Source organism: Chiloscyllium plagiosum, chromosome 26 (genome assembly GCF_004010195.1).
Source record: "Chiloscyllium plagiosum isolate BGI_BamShark_2017 chromosome 26, ASM401019v2, whole genome shotgun sequence".
Classification (NCBI taxonomy): Eukaryota; Metazoa; Chordata; class Chondrichthyes; order Orectolobiformes; family Hemiscylliidae; genus Chiloscyllium; species Chiloscyllium plagiosum.
In genome coordinates this window covers 2063486-2081938 of record NC_057735.1, presented here as the reverse complement: position 1 = coordinate 2081938, position 18453 = coordinate 2063486, and the positions used below count along the sequence as shown (strand labels likewise).

General features: G+C 44.9%; 1 protein-coding gene across 1 annotated transcript; it reads right to left on the bottom strand.

The window, feature by feature from the left end:
- Nucleotides 1–446: 446 nt before the first annotated feature.
- LOC122563020 (ataxin-7-like protein 1) lies at nucleotides 447–18447 on the bottom strand. Its single transcript, XM_043716326.1, has 5 exons — nucleotides 18248–18447; nucleotides 13229–13421; nucleotides 10743–10864; nucleotides 8828–9659; nucleotides 447–3727 (listed from the first exon to the last, which is right to left on the bottom strand). The coding sequence occupies exons 1-5, from the start codon at nucleotides 18298–18300 to the stop codon at nucleotides 3710–3712; spliced, it is 1218 nt and encodes a 405-aa protein (XP_043572261.1). The 5' UTR covers nucleotides 18301–18447; the 3' UTR covers nucleotides 447–3709.
- Nucleotides 18448–18453: the final 6 nt, after the last annotated feature.

Below are 18453 nucleotides of genomic sequence, written 5' to 3'. Positions count from 1 at the left end.
CAGCTGTGACAAAAGGTCCAAGAACCAAAGTGATTGAACCTGGAGCAAGCTCTGGAGAGGTTTACAAAGGCGGGAACGTAGAACATAGAACAATACAGCACAGAACAGGCCCTTTGGCCCACGATGTTGTGCCGAAGCAAGGGAAAGAGCAAGGGTGAGGAAAGAGGCTGGAAGGGATTCATAAAGATGGAAATCACTCACACTGTAGGTCAAGGAGGCTGATCTCATCAGGATTGTCAGTGAACACGATCTGGTATGGCATTGAACAGGTAGTAGAGGGCAGATCTTGCAAAGCAGAGACAGTGGGATAGTGATTAGATTACTTACAGTGTGGAAACAGCCCCTTCGGCCCAACAAGTCCACACCCACCCTCCGAAGAGCAACCCACCCAGACCCATTCCCCTGCACCTACCCCTTCACCTAACACTATAGATAATGACACTGGACAGGGTAATCCAGAACCCCAGGCTCATGCTCTGAAGAGGTGGGCTTGAATACCATCGGGTGAACCAAAAACTAAAGGTGACCACTATTAATTACTGTTTAAACCCATTGGGTCCCTAATTTCCTTTAGAGAAGGAAATCTGCCATCCCTACCTGGTCTGGCCTACATGTGACTCCACACCCACAGCAATGTGGTTGACTCTTAACTGCCCTCTGGGCAATAAAAATTAGCCTAGCAACACCCAAATCCCATAAATGAATAAATCCAGGAGTGCTTAGTAATGAGGACAACTGATACTGGTTCCTGATATTGGAACAGCTTCATTCTCCAGTAAAACACATCCCACAAAAGCACAAATAAATCCATAAATGGTAGAATTAACTTTAACCCATGCTGCCCAGCGGGAAGCTGCAGTAATTAGACTGACACCCGATTTCACTCCCTGTTCAAGCTTGTTGGATATACAAGGAAAAGTTGAAAAGAGAACATTTGCAGGGCTGTGGGAAAAGGGCAGATAGGAGTAAGACTAATGGAAGAGGTTGTTCATAGATCTGACACAGGCACAGCCTGTGTTGGCATTGTCTCATTCCTCAGTCAAAAGAGCAATATTTGCCGTGGACGTGACAGGTTAAACTAAACCTGATATATCTCAGAGTTTGTCCAAACTGTGAATAAGCTCCCAGCCACAAAAATGGAATGGCTACAGTGAAAACAGCGTGCAGATGACCAAGTCTAACAGTATACCTTTAGCTTCCATCTGCATCTGTAACCTAATCCTTTGTCACTCACAGAGCACAACAACATTGAAATGATTTGTACTGTTTTTCAAGCCAAATATTCCAAATATTTGTCAAGGGAAAAATACATCACCACCAGAAGAGACAGTTGATAGCTCAGTGCTGACCCTCGGTCACTAAATCATGGAACTATTTGTAGGAAATGTACAGCAAAATAATTATATGTATAAAAATAATAATAAAAAAGTATAGTAATATAATGAAAAAAAGTTATGAGAAATAAAACAAAGCCATAATTTCTCAAAAAGGCTGATAAAATAGGTTGAGCAGAAACAGAAATACTGAAGTAACGGAATGAAATTATAAGATTGTTGAAGCTTTCCTGCTCCAAGTGAGGAGTACTGAGCAGCAATCAAATATGTGAAATGTTTGCTCAGTTTATCATAGAGTAAGGGATGATTTGAGATTTTATAAATAGTTTGAAGGAAGACTTGAATCTCTCACTCAACCCATCAGATTTGAAAGTTCCACAAATCCTCTCTCAGACTTTGTGAGACCTCTCGGGGAAATACCAACTCTCTACCTGTGAACATCTGCAGCCTGCTATTTGTAACATAGTCCACATGGTGAATAATTCTGCAGTGGATATTGTAAATTAGTCCTTCCTTGCTGGATCAGGCACCAGCTCTCTGCAATGGTGACCGAATGGAACTCTCTTCAGTGTAGGCCCCACACCAACTGATGTCTCTTGTTAAAATGTGAATCTAGATGAGCACCTATTTGTCAGGGTCAGTGAGAGAGCAGAATGCTATTTCAAACTGCTCACCCAATGTGTAGCCTGATTTAGTACTGAGTCTTGCAAACCTCATTGGGGACTGTGATAGCCAGCGGTTCAATAGGTAGACTATTAATTCAGAAACTCAAGTAGTGTTTGGGAACCCAGATTTGAATCATGGCAGATGGTAGAATTTGAATTCAGTAAAATTTGGAATTGAGAGTCTAATGATAACCATGAAACTATCACTTGTTGGAAAAACCCATCTAATTCACTCACATCCTTCAGGTAAGGAAGCCGCCATCCTTACCTGGTCTGGTCTACAAATGACTCCAATCCCACAGAAATGGGGTTGACTCTTAACTGTTTTAACTGTCTTCTGGGCAATTAGGGATGGGCATTAAATGGCTGGCCTAGCCAGTGATGTCCACCTCCCATGAATGAATAAAGACAAATACCACATGGAGCCAATGTACAATCTTAGGTAATGCACTTTAACAAATACATGTTGGCAGTGTCACCCAGTACTGGGCAGACATGTTGTACGACAGTTAGAACTTTCAAAAGACTTCAGTTGTAGTGAGGGGGCAGGAAGTTAATAACATGCTTCCATAATTAATGCAATTACAGGGTCACTGATGGTGACACTATCACCAAGTGGCAGACAGCCAAGGTATTATTTGCAATCATGTTTTAAGGGCAAACATTATTACTAGTTACCAGAGATCAAAGCATTCCTTGGCTCAGAGGATTCTACCTCAGTCTGTAAGGATTGCACAGGCAAGAAGAGATTCTTGAAAAGAAATCTTCCATGCCAGACCTGCATTCTGGGAAATGGTGACATTGTGGCTTCTTCATTATGTAATATGTTGAGAAACGGTAAAAAAAAAGCAACCCATTCATCTCCAGATCCTGTGCGTCGTCTTTCTCCTGACTCTTGGATTTGTGATTGACACATTCTGGTTCTTCCAATTCAGTAAGAACATCAAATTGGTGACAGCCATTGTCCCTTAACCTTCAGCCCTCACCGAGACTGCTCAATATGAGGAATGGGCAATGCCCAATATGGTGACTAAGGGAGCAACAGGGATACAATGCAGAGCCTCAGTGGACTGGGCGTGAGGTCGGCTCTTGTTCTTGACCATGATGCTGAATCACCTGGGAGTCACTTGAGAGGAACGGCTCCCCGGAGAAATTACCCCCAACAGGTGTCCGGCACCTAAGGGATTGACCCCTGGTGTGGGTCAGGAGACAGGGGTGGAGGAGGGGACAGGGGGAAGGCACAATGCCATCAGGAGACCTGGGCCCGATGCTGGGCACCCAGACTGAAGACATGGTCGGAACACTTCCCTTCACTCTCCACTGTTCTGGAGGCCAAATCACTGAATATGCACCTCACCAACCATTTGGCACGCATTTGGAAACTGCCCCTCTTCCTACCAGTGCACAGCAAGGATGCCACGTTAAACAACCACAAAGGTGTAACCTCGGAGTGGACAGATCGGAAGCAGAGAACAAACAAAACAAATGGATGACAAGGTGCAGTGACTCCTGCTACAGACACAAAGGTCAACAAAATAGTTCATACCGACTAAGGCGGCTAGTGTGAGGGTCTGCAGTGATTTGTGCATAAACAGCCTGTGGCGCAGCAGACTTCCCAATAGCCTGGACGATGTCCGGTTTGTGTGAGTGAAGGTCTGGAGGTGGCAACTGATGGATGGACGTTTCTGGGAAACTAGGACCAACTTGTCATCAGGGACGCACTTTTGCCTGGAGATGATAGGAGGAAAAGAAAGATTAACGCTGAGGAAACAAACTCACTCTCAGAATGTGCATTTTTATTTTCACAACTACGGGACATAGAGTCATAGAAATGTACTGCACAGAAACAGACACTTCAGTCCAACTCGTCCATGCTGACCAGATATGCCAAACCAATCTAGTCCCACCTGCCAGCACCCAGCCCCTTTCCCCAGAGCACTCGTAGAGTCATAGATTTGTACAGCACAAAAGCAGACCTTTCAGTCCAACTCGTCCGTGCCAACCAGATATCTTAAACTAATCTAGTCCCATTTGCCAGCACTTGGCCCATCTCCCTCTAACCCCTTCCTATTCATATACCCATCCAGATGCCTTTTAAATGTTGCAACTGGACCAGCCTCCACCACTTCCTCTGGCAGCTCATTCCATACACGTACCACCCTCTGTGTAAAAAGGTTGCCCCTGAAGTCCCTTTTATATCTTTCCCCTCTAGTTCTGGACTCCCCCACCCCAGGGAAAAGAGCCTGTCTATTTACCCTATCTATTTCCCTCATAATTTTGTAAACCTCTATAAGGTCACCCCTCAGCCCCCAACACTCCAGGGAAAACAGTCCTAGCCTATTCAGCCTCTCCCTATAGCTCAAATCCTCCAACCCTGGCAATATCTCTATAGTATTTCTGAAGAGTATAATGTAAGAAACATAACAATTTTCACACAATAAACCACCACAAAATGCAACGAAATAGTGACTAAATAATCTCTCCAAGTGATGTTGGTTGAGATGTAAATATTGACCCCGTACACTTGATCCTCTTTGGAATGGTGCCATGGGATCATTTAAATCCACCTGAGAGGGCAGGTGGTTTAGTGTCTTATCTGAAAGACAGAGCCTGTGTCTATACAACATTTTCGCAATGCTGCAGAGGGGCAGCCTCGGCTGTGTGTTTTGAGTCTCTGAATTGGGGCTTTAACCAGTGATCTTCAAAATCAGAGGTAAACTGTTGCTTCTGACTATCCACTGAGTCACAGGTGATGTGACCAGAACGTTTCAGATGTGGAGAAATGAGATCACATTAACTGAGGATCACCAATTCAGTGGAAAGACAAAGGAAAGTATTCAATTCCTAGTCCTACACGCATGGTATAGATTGATCAACTCTACGTTTAATCCTCCATCTGAAAACATGGTGCTCCTCCGCAGAGGCTAGAAGCAAGAAAGAATTTGCTTGTTTAAGGTGAGATTAATGATTGTTTCAAATGCCCAAACTCTGGCTAGCACTTTGCACATGCCAGAAACTCTCATACATGGTTAGTCACAGGTTTTTTTTCTCTCCTCTGAAACCAACACCATCGAGCACAGCAGAGACAAGGCTTCCAAGTTACACACTGGTTATGGATGTGCATCCACCCTGGAGGTGCCCCTGCTCAATGACCTACGCTGGCGTCCAGTTGAATCACACCCTGATTTTATAAGGTTCATCCTAGTTCCATCATGAGCTCATCCATCTGTCGTTTCCTTCACCAGAATCCTACTTTTTGGGTGAAAATGTACTTCTTGACAACCCCCACCGGAATAGCCTGGCTTGAATGGAAAGGTATTGGAAAAGTCTTCCCACTCTGTACAGCCGCAGCATAATTGTACTCCAGTCCCTTGAGAGAAAGGCCAATGCTCCATTAGTCTTTGGAAATATTTCTCAATCTGTCCTCTAGATTTCCCTTCGTTCCTGCTTAGATCTTGAAATCTCTCCATTCCTTTACAGTTCTGAACTTCCCCCTATTTAGAAAACACTAATTCAGCTTTCTGCTCAGGGAGCAAAGGGTAAGCCAGGAAACTACAAGATGGTCAGTCTAACCTCAGTGGTGGGAAACTACTGGAATCAATTCTGAGGGACTGAAATAATTTGCACTTGGAAAAACAGGGATTAATTAAAGACAACCAGCATGGTCTTGTTAAAGGGAGACCAACTTGATTGAATGCTTTGAAGACGTGACCAGATCTGTACATGAGGGCAATGCATTGAATGTAATAAACTTGGCCTTCAGCAAGGCTTTTGGTAAGGTCCTGCATGGGAGAGTGATAGTGAAGGTCAAATCCCTTGGCATCAGAGGAAATTTGGTCAATTGGCCCCAGAATTGGCTGAGTGGCAGAAAGATGATGACCGCAAGGTCTTTTTGTGACTGGAAGTCTGAGTCCAGTGGGATTCCACAGTTATCAGTTTTGGATCCCTTGCTGTTGTGATCCATATAAATGGTTTAGACTTAAATATAAGGGAGGGGCTTGATCACTAAGTTTGCGGATGATACAAAAAATGGTGTTGGTAAACAATGAGAAGGATAATCTTAGATTATAGGAGGATATAATAGGGCGCTTCTCAAAATGGAGACCTGTCATCAGTGATGTCCCACAGGGATCCATGCTGGGACCACTGTTGTTTATGATATACATAAATGATTTGGAGAAGGTGTAAGTTGCCTCATTAGCAACTTTGCAGATGACACTAAGATAGTGAAGAGGACTGTCAGAGAATACAGCAGAATATAGATAGATTGGAGAGTCGGGCACAGAAATGGCAGATGGAGTTCAATCCAGGCAAATGCATTTCCAGAGCGAACTATACAGTAAATGGAAAAGTCCTGGGGAAAATTGATGTACAGAGAGATCAGGGTGTTCAGGTCCATTGTTCCCTGAAAGTGGCAACACAGGTCAGTTCAGTGGTCAGTGGTCAAGAAGGTATACTGCATGCTTTCCTTCATCGGACAGGGTATTGAGTACAACAGTTGGCAGGTCATGTTACAATAGTATAAGACTTTGGTTCGGCCACATTTGGAATACTACATACAGTTCTGGTCGCCACATTACCAAAAGGATGTGGATGCTTTGGAGAGGGTGCAGAGGAGGTTCACCAGGATGTTGCCTAGTATGGAGGGTGCTAGCTATGAGGAGAGGTTGAGTAGATTAGGATTATTTTCATTAGAAAGAAGGAATTTGAGGGGGGACCTGATTGAGGCCTACAAAATCATGAGCGGTGTAGACAGGGTGGATAGCAAGAAACTTTTTCCAAGAGTGGGGCCTCAATTAGTAGGGATCACGAGTTCAAAGTGAGTGGGAAAAAGTTTAGGGGAGATATATGTGAAAGGTTCTTTACGCAGAGGGTGCGGGTGCCTGGAATGCGTTGCCAGCGGGGGTGTTAGGGGTGGGAACGATGGCATCATTCCCACATCTAGCCTGTCCAGTCCTGTCAGGATGTTATATGTTTCTATGAGATCCCCCTCATTCTTCTAAATTCCAGCAAGTCCAAGCCCAGCTGAGCCAGTCCCTAGACAGATACATGAATGGGCATGGAGCAGAGGGATACAGATCCTTAGAAAATAGGTGGCAGGTTTAGATAGAGTATGTGGAACGGCACAAGCTTGGAGGGCCGAAGGGCCTGTTCCTGTGCTATAAGGTTTTGTACTTTATATAGATGGACTGGTCAGATGGGCCCATCAGTGGCAAATGGAAGCGTGAGGGAACAAGGCAAGGGAATACACAAGGGACAGGAGGACCTTGATGTGCATGCCCGCTGGTCTCTTAAGGCAGTAAGACAGGTGGATAAAATGGTTAAGAAGGCACATTTGCCTCTTTTAGCCAAGGCATAGAGGTTAAGAGCAGGGAGGTTATGCTGGAACTTTATAAAATGTTGGTTAAGCCTCAGTTGGAGTCGTGTGCACAGATCTAGAATCCATATTATAGGAGGGATGTGACTGCACTGGAGAGGGCGCAGAGGAGAGTTACTAAAATATCACCTTGGTTGGAGAGTTTCAGTTATGAAGAGGTTGGATAGATAGGGGTTGTTTTCCTTGGAGGGGCAAGATGGAAATGTTTAAAATGATCAGGGGCGTAGACATGGTGAAACCTTTTCCCCTTATCGATTTAGGAAAGGGTAGGAGGTTTTGGTGGTGGGGGGGGGGATGGAATGTGAGGACAGATCTTTTCATACCGAAGGTGGTTGGGATCTGGACCTCACTGCCTGCAAGGGTGGGACAGACCGAAATACTCACCACATTGAAGGAGGATTTGGATGTGCACCTGTGATGCCAAGGCTATGGGCAAAGTGCTGGAAAATGGGATTGCAACAGTTCAGGTTTTTGACTAAGGTATTTCTGACTGGTGCAGATCAATGGGCTGACGGGCCTTCTTCCGTGCTGTAGACCTCTATGACTCAATGATATCTGACTACCACAATTTGCCTCTTTTTACACCATTAACTTTTAAATGACTGTGCAAACAGACAGTTACTATCAGCCCGATATTCACATTCGCCAGTCACAAGGATCTTTCAGAAATGGGGTAAAAACTCTCCACCTTCTCACAAAAGGGAGGCAACAATGGCTGAAAATTTGCTCTGGATGGAGATTGGCAGTGAGCTACACAACCTCAGTACCATCAACTGGATGTCAACATGACTCCATCCAACCCGTGCACACACTCACACACTCCGTACTCACAGGGGGAAAAGGAACCCTGGATGATAAATAGGGATGAGGAGCCCAAATACCATTGCTCCTCCCTAGCCAGGTACAGCAGCACCACTGGCAAGGAGCATCCAGCTACAAAGGAGCACTCGTCCCTTGGAGTTATTTGATAGGTTTCCCCAGGGACTGGCTCAGCTGGGCTTGGACTTGCTGGAATTTAGAAGAATGAGGGGGATCTCATAGAAACATATAACATCCTGACAGGACTGGACAGGCTAGATGTGGGAAGCATGCTTCCAATGTTGGGGAAGTCCAGAACGAGAGGTCACAGTCTAAGAATAGAGGGTGAGCCATTCAGGACTGAGATCAGGAAGAATTTCTTCACTCAGAGAATTGTGAACCTGTGGAATTCTCTCCCACAAGAAGCTGTTGGGGCCAGTTCATTAGGTAGATTCAAGAGGGAGCTGGATGTGGGTCTGGAGGCTAAAGGGATCAAGAGGGATGGGGAGAGGGCAAGAATGGGACAGTGAGATTGCATGAGCAGCCATGCTGGTATTGAACGGTGAGGCAGGCTGGAAGGGCAGAATGGCCTACCCCTGCTCCTATCCTCTCCATTTCGTTGGGGTGTGCAGAGGGAGAAGAGTTTGGGGTACCTTGTGTGGGTGAGAGTTGCTGTGAGGTCGTGTTGTTGCCAGGCTCTCCTCTCTCTTTCTCTGGACGCTGCTGACGTCGGGGCCCTTGGCTATTTTCGTGGGTTTCGAGCAGGAGGCTGCGTTCTTCCGCTTCCTGCCCTCGGTCCGTGCTGGGGACGTGGGAGGCTGTGGGGGCGAAGCTGGGTTGAGAGCTGCACACAAGCGGGCCTCCTTTTTGGGACCAAACTGTTCTACTGTCCTGCCATTCCCTTTGAGGGAGTTCCCTGAAAGGCCCAGAATTGCGGTCGATCCTGAGCGTCCTGCTTTGGGTCCATGGGCACCGAGTCCGTTGCTCACCCTGTGTGAAGAGGTATTCGAGTGAGGAGGGTGGAGGGCCGTCCCGCCAGGAGGGGCAGCACTTATCCTGTCCAGACTCAACACACAGTTTCTTTTGAGGGGGGAATCGGAGGGAGGGGGCAGGTTACAGGAGGCAGGCCCTGGTTTCTTGTGTTTGCTCAGAGACGCATCGCCGATGGGACCAAGCTCCAAGTGAAACCCAGGCGCCCGGCTGCTCTTGGTCCAGGGTGATCTACTCAAAGAGGGGGAGGGAATGCGGGCTGGAGGGGTCAGCGGAGGGAGTGCGCGGCAGCACGCAGACGGTGGCTCAGGAGGGCCTCGAGCTCCAACAAGGCTAACAGGCGAGGACGCTGCTTTCAGTTCCACGCCCGGGGAAGAAGCTGAGGCAGACAGAGATCCAGAAATAGACGAAATAGATGGGAGAGAAAGCACGGAGGGGGCTGGAGTTGGGACAGCCAGTGGCGTGCTCTGTGGATCCGTGGCTGGAGGAATCTTTCTGCAATGAAATCAAAAGAACAAGAGTTAGATATCATCAAGATGTCTCCATCACTCGCACACCCAGACTGCCGTATCCAGGCTGATCTTCTCATCGACTATCACAGGGAACCCCACACGGTCAGGGGACAGTCCAGAGGGGAGTCCAGAGGGAACAGTGCCCAGAGGGGAGTGCAGAGGGAACAGTGCCCAGAGGGAACAGTGCCCAGAGGGGGGTGCAGAGGGAACAGTGCCTAGAGGGAACAGTGCCCAGAGGGGAGTGCAGAGGGAACAGTGCCCAGAGGGGGGTGCAGAGGGAACAGTGCCCAGAGGGAACAGTGCCCAGAGGGAACAGTGCCCAGAGGGGGGTACAGAGGGAACAGTGCCCAGAGGGGGGTACAGAGAGAACAGTGCCCAGAGGGAACAGTGCCCAGAGGGGGTTACAGAGGGAACAATGCCCAGAGGGAACAGTGCCCAGAGGGGGGTACAGAGGGAACAGTGCCCAGAGGGTGGTACAGAGGGAACAGTGCCCAGAGGGAACAGTGCACAGAGGGAACAATGCCCAGAGTGGAGTCCAAAGGGAACAGTTCATGGAGTGGGTACAGAGGGGAGTCCAGAGGGAATCCCTCACAGTCAGAGATAATGCAACACTGTTTCACAGGAAACACTGATGAAGCACATGGCAGTTGATGGGAAAATACTGAGTGAGCAGTGCTCTATGGGGGTTCAGTACACAGGTAGCAATGCACGGTTTTAAGACAGTCCAGGGGTAATACAGTTTCATAGAGAAGGACTATTAAGGGAGCCTGACTGAGGGAGCACTGTACTATTGAAGGTGCTGTCTTTCAGTTTAAGAGAGTCATTTATGCAGGATAGTTCCTATATTTGTTGCCCAATTTATGACATTGCAATGGGGCGATAAGTCAAAAATATTTCACAGTCTGTAAAGCAGTTCAAGATTGCTGATGTTGGGAATAGCACAACATAAATTTTCATTTGCAGGTGAGAAACACACAGACACACACACAGAGACACACACACAAAATCCCCACCCACATCTCAATATAAGAGAATATCCAGTCAAGAAAAAGGATAATGTTCTGACCTCCACATCTGAGAATTCAGGTGCTTTTCTACCATGGAATTAAGGGCCATACGGAAACGATCAAAGCGCCTGTTGAAGACGTAACAGCCCCGACTAATCATCCGGCTTCCGAAAGTGCAAAACTGGAAGAGAGAAAGGGAACAGTGAGATGCAGATTGGTAAACCTTGCTGGCCCCCAATAAGAGGGAAGGGAATGCTGGGTTAGGGAGGTGAATCAGCAACTAATTTCTGCAAATGCAAATTACCAGAGCAGCTGGAAATCTGAAATAAATATAGAAAATGCTGGAAATACTCAGCATTGGCAGCGAGAGGGGCAGTGTTAATGGTTCAGCTCAATGAGCCAATATTTCAAGTCACCGCATTATAGGAAGATTGTGGCAGCTTTGGAAAGGTTTCAGAAGAGGTTTACCAGGATGATGCCTGGTATGGAGGGAAGGTCTTACGAGAAAAGGCTAAGGGACTTGAGGCTGTTTTCGTTAGAGAGAAGGTTGAGAGGTGACTTAATTGAGATATATAAGATCATCAGAGGGATGGATAGGGTGGACAGTGAGAGCCTTTTTCCTCAGATAGCGACGAGGGGACATAGATTTAAATTGAGGGTGATAGATGTAGGACAGATAGCAGGGATAGTACTGTGCTGTAACGTTCTATGTTCTCTGAGCCCATAGATGCCACCTGACCCACTATTTCCAGAGATTGTTTTTATATTTTAAAGTTATACCAGTCCACCTTCTAATTCATAGTTAAACTGTGCACAATTTATGAAAGATTCTGACTTGTTGAAAATTGGATTGTTGTGACAATGCTGCCCCTTTACCAAGATTATTTTGTCCTTGGTTTTTTTTCAAGAGGGGTCGTAAAGGCCGAGGTGCCGATATGTCTGGAAGTGGCTAATTTAAACAATGGCAGAACAGTGGCCAGTTCAGGTTTTTTTCTTGTTTAGATTTTGTTTTAGCAGGCAGTCAGGAGCTGCTGGTAGCAGGGAAGCTGTTACAGTAAACAAGGTTCCATGCCTCAACAGATGTTTTTTGCCTGACTCTTCTCTCTGAAATCTCTCTTGCCTGTGTTCATTTACCAAGGGGTATGTTTATGGGCTGTTGCGGGGATTGGAACGGCTCCTTCGTTAAGTTGCAATTTTCAGTCGGTTGGGTTTCCAAATAGTTGTTATTGTAAGGTCTGTTTTTTTTTGTTCATACTTCAACTGTAGTGTGTAAATAAATTCTGTTTTGCTTAAAGCTGAGGGGTTTAAACAGCTGCATCACTCCTGGAATATCCACCCACATCTTCCCTTAAAATAAGAAAAAGTTAGGATCTGCGCTACCTTCATAAAGAGTTTTGAGGAGGTCTGGCCTGGTCCATAACACTGTTCATTGCCAACGTTAGGCAGCACCTCTTTCGACACGGGAACGGAGAACCCTCTCCTCCAAATAGCTGTCGTGATTGACGGGACTCAATTGAAAATTTCACTGGCTACAGAACAGTCGATTTCCTCCTAAGCCTTCATACTGAGGACAGAAATGACATCTCTTGTATCTGCCATAACTAACAGGAGAATCTGTCGCTCTCCCCTGGCTTAGTACAGGAGAATTCAAAGCCATGTGGAGTGAATAAGTGAACGTGAGTGAACTTGAGTGCATGAGATGCAATTCGTGTTAAAACCATCAGATCTGTCCTCATTGAGAAAGCTGTGCACTGTATTAGGAGCTGATGTTCAGATGAGATGTTAAACTGAACCTCCACCTGCCCTCTTAAGTGAATGGTAAGATCCCACGACAATATTCAAAGAGAACAGGGGAGCTGTCTGCAGTATCTTGGCCAATATCCTTCAGACATCACTAAAACATCACTAACACAGACTACCTGCTCATTAAATCACTGTTGATGTGGGAAATTGCAAAAATGCTGCTGGTTTTCCAACATTACAGAAAATATCTTTTCTTGGTCACAGATTCTGGGACGTCATTAGGTAGGGAAGGTGCTAAGCAATTGGAAGTACTATCCATTGTATATAAGGAGATATTATTTCCACATGCAGGAGGGCTCGCACTAATAGATTTTAGAAAAACATCCAAAGGAAGGAGGGATGTGAATGCAGGGAACATTTATCTTTTATGCAGCAACTGCAGTCTGGAATACATAGCTGAGAGGGGGATAGAAGCAGATTAAACAGCAACATTCAAAATAGAGTTGGATAATATCTGAAGGATAATTTGCAGAGTTAAAGGGAAAGAGCAGGAGAACACAATTAATTGAACCACTCCTTCAAGCAGTCAGCACACATACGATGGCGTGAATGGCCTCGTTCTGTGCTGTATCATTCCATTTAAGTAAATAAAAACATTTCATGGCAAGGACTGAATAAGACAACCCAGTTACAGATGTTTCCCAATCTCATTTGGTCTCCAGCAGGGTGAATTTAAAACATGAACATTCCCAGAAAGACAAATGAGCATCAAAGAGAGCAACGGAACTGATAGAGTACGTACTGCCAGAGGCTTTGGATGAAAGCGTGAATAGTGACAATCCAGCTTCTCAGCTTCCTCGGTCATCTCCCCATCACTCTCCTCACTCGATAGCCGGCTGTTTATCTCAAACCTGAACAAAGGGTACGGGAGCTCAGGATGTGGTACAGGATCAGAGGGTTTCTCATTTTCAATCAGATCACTTTGCAAAAAAACCCTGTGGAAAGGAAATAAAGAACATGAACAGAGCAGGGAGAGCGAGCCCAGCCTAGTGCAGCAGCTCACAAACCCTGAACCCACAGCCAGTGGATGTAGAGGGCTGTCATTTCCATGTAATGCAGCTAAGGGTCAACTGAATATCTGTGTTCATCAAAGAAAGGGAGAATATTGAACGGTGGGAGATTCGATTAAGCATTCTTTATTCAAATATTCCACGTATAAAAATCAAACTGAATGAACTTGAAATGTTGATCATGGCATATGGCTAACATTTATTGCCCATCTGTAATTGCTCTTGAGAAGATGTGTTGTGAGTGTAACGAGCTCAGTGAGGTGGCCCTCAGAATCTGAGTTCCCTGACTGGGGCTGTTAATCTGGTCCAATCAGGGAGCCCTGGCTGACAGGTATAAACAGGAGTGTCAGGGGTTCTGTTCACTCTGAGGGAGCTGGATCAGTGTCAAGGACTCTCCATGTGTAAATAAAGGGGGTCTTGGAGATGGGATACCAGCCTCTGTGGAGTTATTTCAATGAGCTGCCCTCCTGAATCTCTGCAGTCCACGCGCTGTAGGTAAACCCGCAATGTTTTTAGGGAGGGAATTCCAGGATTTTGACCAAGTGACACTGAAGGAACAGTGAAAAACGTCGAAGTATTGATGATGTGTGTCTTGGACGAGGATTGCATAACCGGTGATGGTATGACTTGGTGATTATCACAGATACATGCCTTCAAGGAGGATTAGTAATATACTAGAGTTAATTAACAGCCTAAAGGTCAAGAGCATTGTCAAATAGTGATCATAACACGACCAAATTTAATACAGTTTGAAAGGATGAACCGTGAAAGTCTTGACTTAAGATAGACTGATTTCAATGAGCTGACACAGATATAGTCTACAGTAAACTGGGCAAATCCATTAATGTACAAAGCAACAAACAATAAATAGGTAGTGTTCAAAAATAAATTAATGCTACACAGCATCAATTTATACCTTTAAAGGGGAAATTTCTACTTGTCAAAGGTACATTTGCGGACAACTAAAGATCTCAGAAACACATTAACAGTAAAGAACAAGTTTACAAAAATACAAAACGGCGCAAATACGAAAGAGACGATAAAGCACAGAGGATGACAAAACAGACAGCAAGAGCTATAAAAACGCAGCCTGAAAAGAAGCAAAAATGATATCACAATTAACATAAAAATGTTTTCAAATTAGCAAAGATAGTGGTGTCATTGTTATTGAAATCAAGGAACTGGCCAAAATACCGAATGATGACATTGCTTCAGTATTCACAGCAGAGAAAGAGATCAGCATATCAAAACTCTCAAGGAAATTATCACTGACAGCAGGGAATCAACAACTTTAACTTCAGCAAGGTAATAGCAATGGAGACATTAATGCATTAAACTATGAGAAGTGCACAGAAACTGATGTTTTCATATCAAGTCTTAAAAGAAGCACGGGAGATCTTTGTACACGGGAGATCTAACTACAATCTTTCAAATTTCTCTCAATTTGAAAACGATTCCTTCAGATTGAAAAACCACCCATGTAACTTTGCTATTAAAGAAAGGAGGGAACAACAAACTAGGGAATTATCAACCAGGTAGCCTAGAATCTTTTATGTGGAGTTTATAATTAACATTAGGAGTGCTCAACACCTCAAAAATATTCATTTATCACAGAGAACCTGCAAATATTTGTAAAGAGTTAGTCATGGTTGAAAAATCTGGTTATACATTTTGAGGTGGAGACTAAAATCATGAACTGGAGAATGTCCACAAATGTTATTTACATTAATGTACAGAAGATGTGCAACAGGATCCCTCACTAGAGACTATCAGTTACAACTGAGACTCATGACATTGAAGATAAATCGTTGAACCAGCTGGAGAACTGGCTGAGCCTCAGGAGATAGAGAGTACAAGTAACGACCAGGAGTTTGAATTGGCAGAACGGGACAGGCATTGTCCCAGAGGGATTCCACTCTCACATAGTCAATGCATTCATTAATGGCTTAGACAACGGGATAGACAGCCATATATCCAAGTTTGCTGATGCAATAAAGATTGGAAAGTACAAAGAGATATTGGAGGACTAGTGAATGGACAAAAGTGTGGCAAATGGCAAATGTGAGGTCATTCAATTTGGATTAAAATAAAAGAATAGACTACTTTAAATTGGTGAAAAGCTAGAAACCACAGAGGCCCAGAGATACTCCAGGTACACAGATTACTAAAATATTATGAGCGACAAAAATCAAAAGAAAAATCAAGAGAATACTGGCTTTTGTACCTGGAGGATTAAAATACAAGAGGGTAGACATAATCTTTTAGTCGTGAGAAGCATTGGTAAGAACTCACCTGGAATTACAGTGAACAGTTCTGATCACCATAGCTAAAAGGGAGTCAAAACTTATTGGGAGGAGAAAAGAATATGGAGTTGAGAGCATAATTGGATCAACCATTATTGAACTGAATCACGCAAAAGGCCAGAGAGGCTGACTTGCATCCTGGTTCACACACACTGGCCTTGGATGAAGTGCAGTGTTAATGTACCACAGTTATAGCTGTACTCCAAAAGTTAAATTGCAATGACAAACTAGGATTATATTCCCTAAAATATGGATGGTTAAAAGGGTGATTTGGTCAAGGCTTTCAGTATAGTGGGCCAGATTTTCCAAGGAATGGCAATCTCATGTGGGTTGCCACTCTGGCCCTTCATTCACAAAAGAGGATGCTCCACATTTCTGATATGAGTGTGAGATCAGGGATCCCGCAGGAGGTCACAGCTGTACTTTTGTTCAAACAGTTTTCTCATAATGCAGGGGAAAGAAAACCACATTGCGCATTTCCCAGCAGTCAGCTTCTATACTCTGAAATTTACAGGTTCACTTTGACAATTGCTGTGCAAGTCCATGATGTTAGGGTGCTGGGACAGTAGGGTAGGGGACAGCTGAGCAGAGTACCAGGTACATGGGATGAGAAGTGGGAAGGAGATAGGGTGACAAGTGCATGGGGTGCCAAAGTACAAAGTGGTAAGTCATGCAGTTTTGGGGAGGTTCGGGTGGGTGGAAGAAATCGAGTTTGGCAGAAGACAAGGAGGGTGGGTATCAGGTCTGGAGGAGTTTGGGTATAGCAGGGACTGGAAGGTATTGGATAGGGTCTAGCAACAGTGTGGGGGTTTGCACGGTGTTGCAGATGTTTGTGGAGTGAAATTATTAAATACTCATACAGCAGAAAGAGTGGGAGAAGTCTGGAACTCTCTTCCACAAAAACAGCTAATGCCAGGTCAGTTGTTAATATTAACACAGACTGATTGTGAGAGAATCTACGTATCACAAAAATCGATGTCACTCAACAATCTCCCTCTCCCAATGCCTTCTTAATCCAACTCTCTCACTGACACTTGGTAACTACTCCCCCCAGCACATTGAGTTACTGATTGTATCCCTACTGACATTAACCAGATTCCTTCCCAGTCCAGCCATCATCAGTTAAAAGTAACACAATATAGATAGCACACCAAATTTATGATTTTGTATTAAGTTACTGCACAGAATGCAATTTTATATAAAATTGATAGTTTCACTTATTGTAAACTAAAAGTGTTTTTGCACGATATATTTTTGCAAAATACCTCCTTGCATCAGGTTATTTGTACATCTTACTAGAGAGTTACCTCAAATCAAGACCAAATGGAAGATTCATATTAGCAATTTGTGCAAGCTGCAACCAGCAGACCAGGAGTAAGTGTACCATCTGGTGGCACAGGCTGGAATTGTACACTGGAAGACCATAACAGCCCAATGCCTACATACTGCTACATGGGACCTACTTACTTGCATTAAAAACAAAAGGGTTTATTAATCTTGGCTGAAGTGCTGTTGAAAAATAATGTGATGCTGAGAGTGTGGAATGAAAAAGATTGCCAAATAAATCGGTTGAAATCAGGATGCTCTCAGGCTGTCAATGCCTGCTTCCTGTGTTGGAAAGGTTGATTCCCACCTGAATTAGCTGGAGAATGTGGGAGGAGGCTCATGTGGAGCATAAGCCCCAGCAGGAACCAGTTGGGCCGAATGGCCTGTTCTGTGATTTCTGTGCAACGTGAAATAAGCTGCAACATGCAAGTTTCAGATATATCGATTCTGGAAAAAAAAAATTTCAAAGTTCAAGGTCAGCTTCAGTTAATGCTCTACCCTCCTGATCACCTGAAAAGTCTAATAATTGTGCCTTATCTGCGGCAGTACTCTCTCACCTCGGAAACACATTCCATGGACCTGACACCAGAATTCAGGCTGACACTTCCAATGCAGCATTGTAGAATTCCTCATGCAGCCTTGTGAGAGCAAGCAACCACAGCTCAAAGCAAAGAAACATGGGACTTAACCAGCCCAGATAGTGAAGTAACCACAGGTCCTTCAGCAACATCAAAAGGGAGCAGGCAATTCAGCCCCTCAAGTCTGTTACATGGACTCAGGAGGAAGCCACTTTGAGTTTCCTTTGGCAGTCTGTTCAATCATAGCTGATCTGCACTCAACTCATTCTCCCACCTTGCACCAAAACCTCAATAGCCCTCACCCAATAAAAGTCCTTTAATCCCAGGCTTACAAATCCAATTGAGCCCAGAATTCTTCATAATTTTCTGGGGGAGACTCGTCCAGTTTTCTCCGAATCTTGATGAGGTAAAAGCAGCCTCCTCTGAAAGGCCATGGTCTGAATTTAAGATTTATTTTGGTCTAGATTCCCTGAATGACATCTCTGAACTCCCCCTTCCCTGTCAAAACGCTGAAACCCCAGAATCCTGGAAACTTGGACTGTACCTTGCACCAGAGCAGGCGGCAAGCTTTGGCCGGTTTGGAGAGATCCCCAACATCACCGGGCCCGGAGCGGCCTCCTGACCCAGAGAGAGCGGCACCGTCTCCTTAGCCTGCAGCTTTCTCTCTTTACCAGTCTCCTTGTTCTTCAAACTTGCCCGATGTTCTGCCAGCAACTCATCAAAGGCAAGGTGGCGCCCCAGTACACTCCT

Excerpts from the sequence above, each read along its gene's own strand:
- LOC122563020 (XM_043716326.1), bottom strand. The coding sequence starts at position 18,300 with ATGTTGGGGATCTCTCCAAACCGGCCAAAGCTTGCCGCCTGCTCTGGT. Across the intron at positions 13,422-18,247 it reads GCCGCCTGCTCTGGTGCAAG|GGTTTTTTTGCAAAGTGATC; the intron begins GTACAGTCCAAG and ends TCCTTTCCACAG. Across the intron at positions 10,865-13,228 it reads TTCATCCAAAGCCTCTGGCA|TTTTGCACTTTCGGAAGCCG; the intron begins GTACGTACTCTA and ends TCTCTCTTCCAG.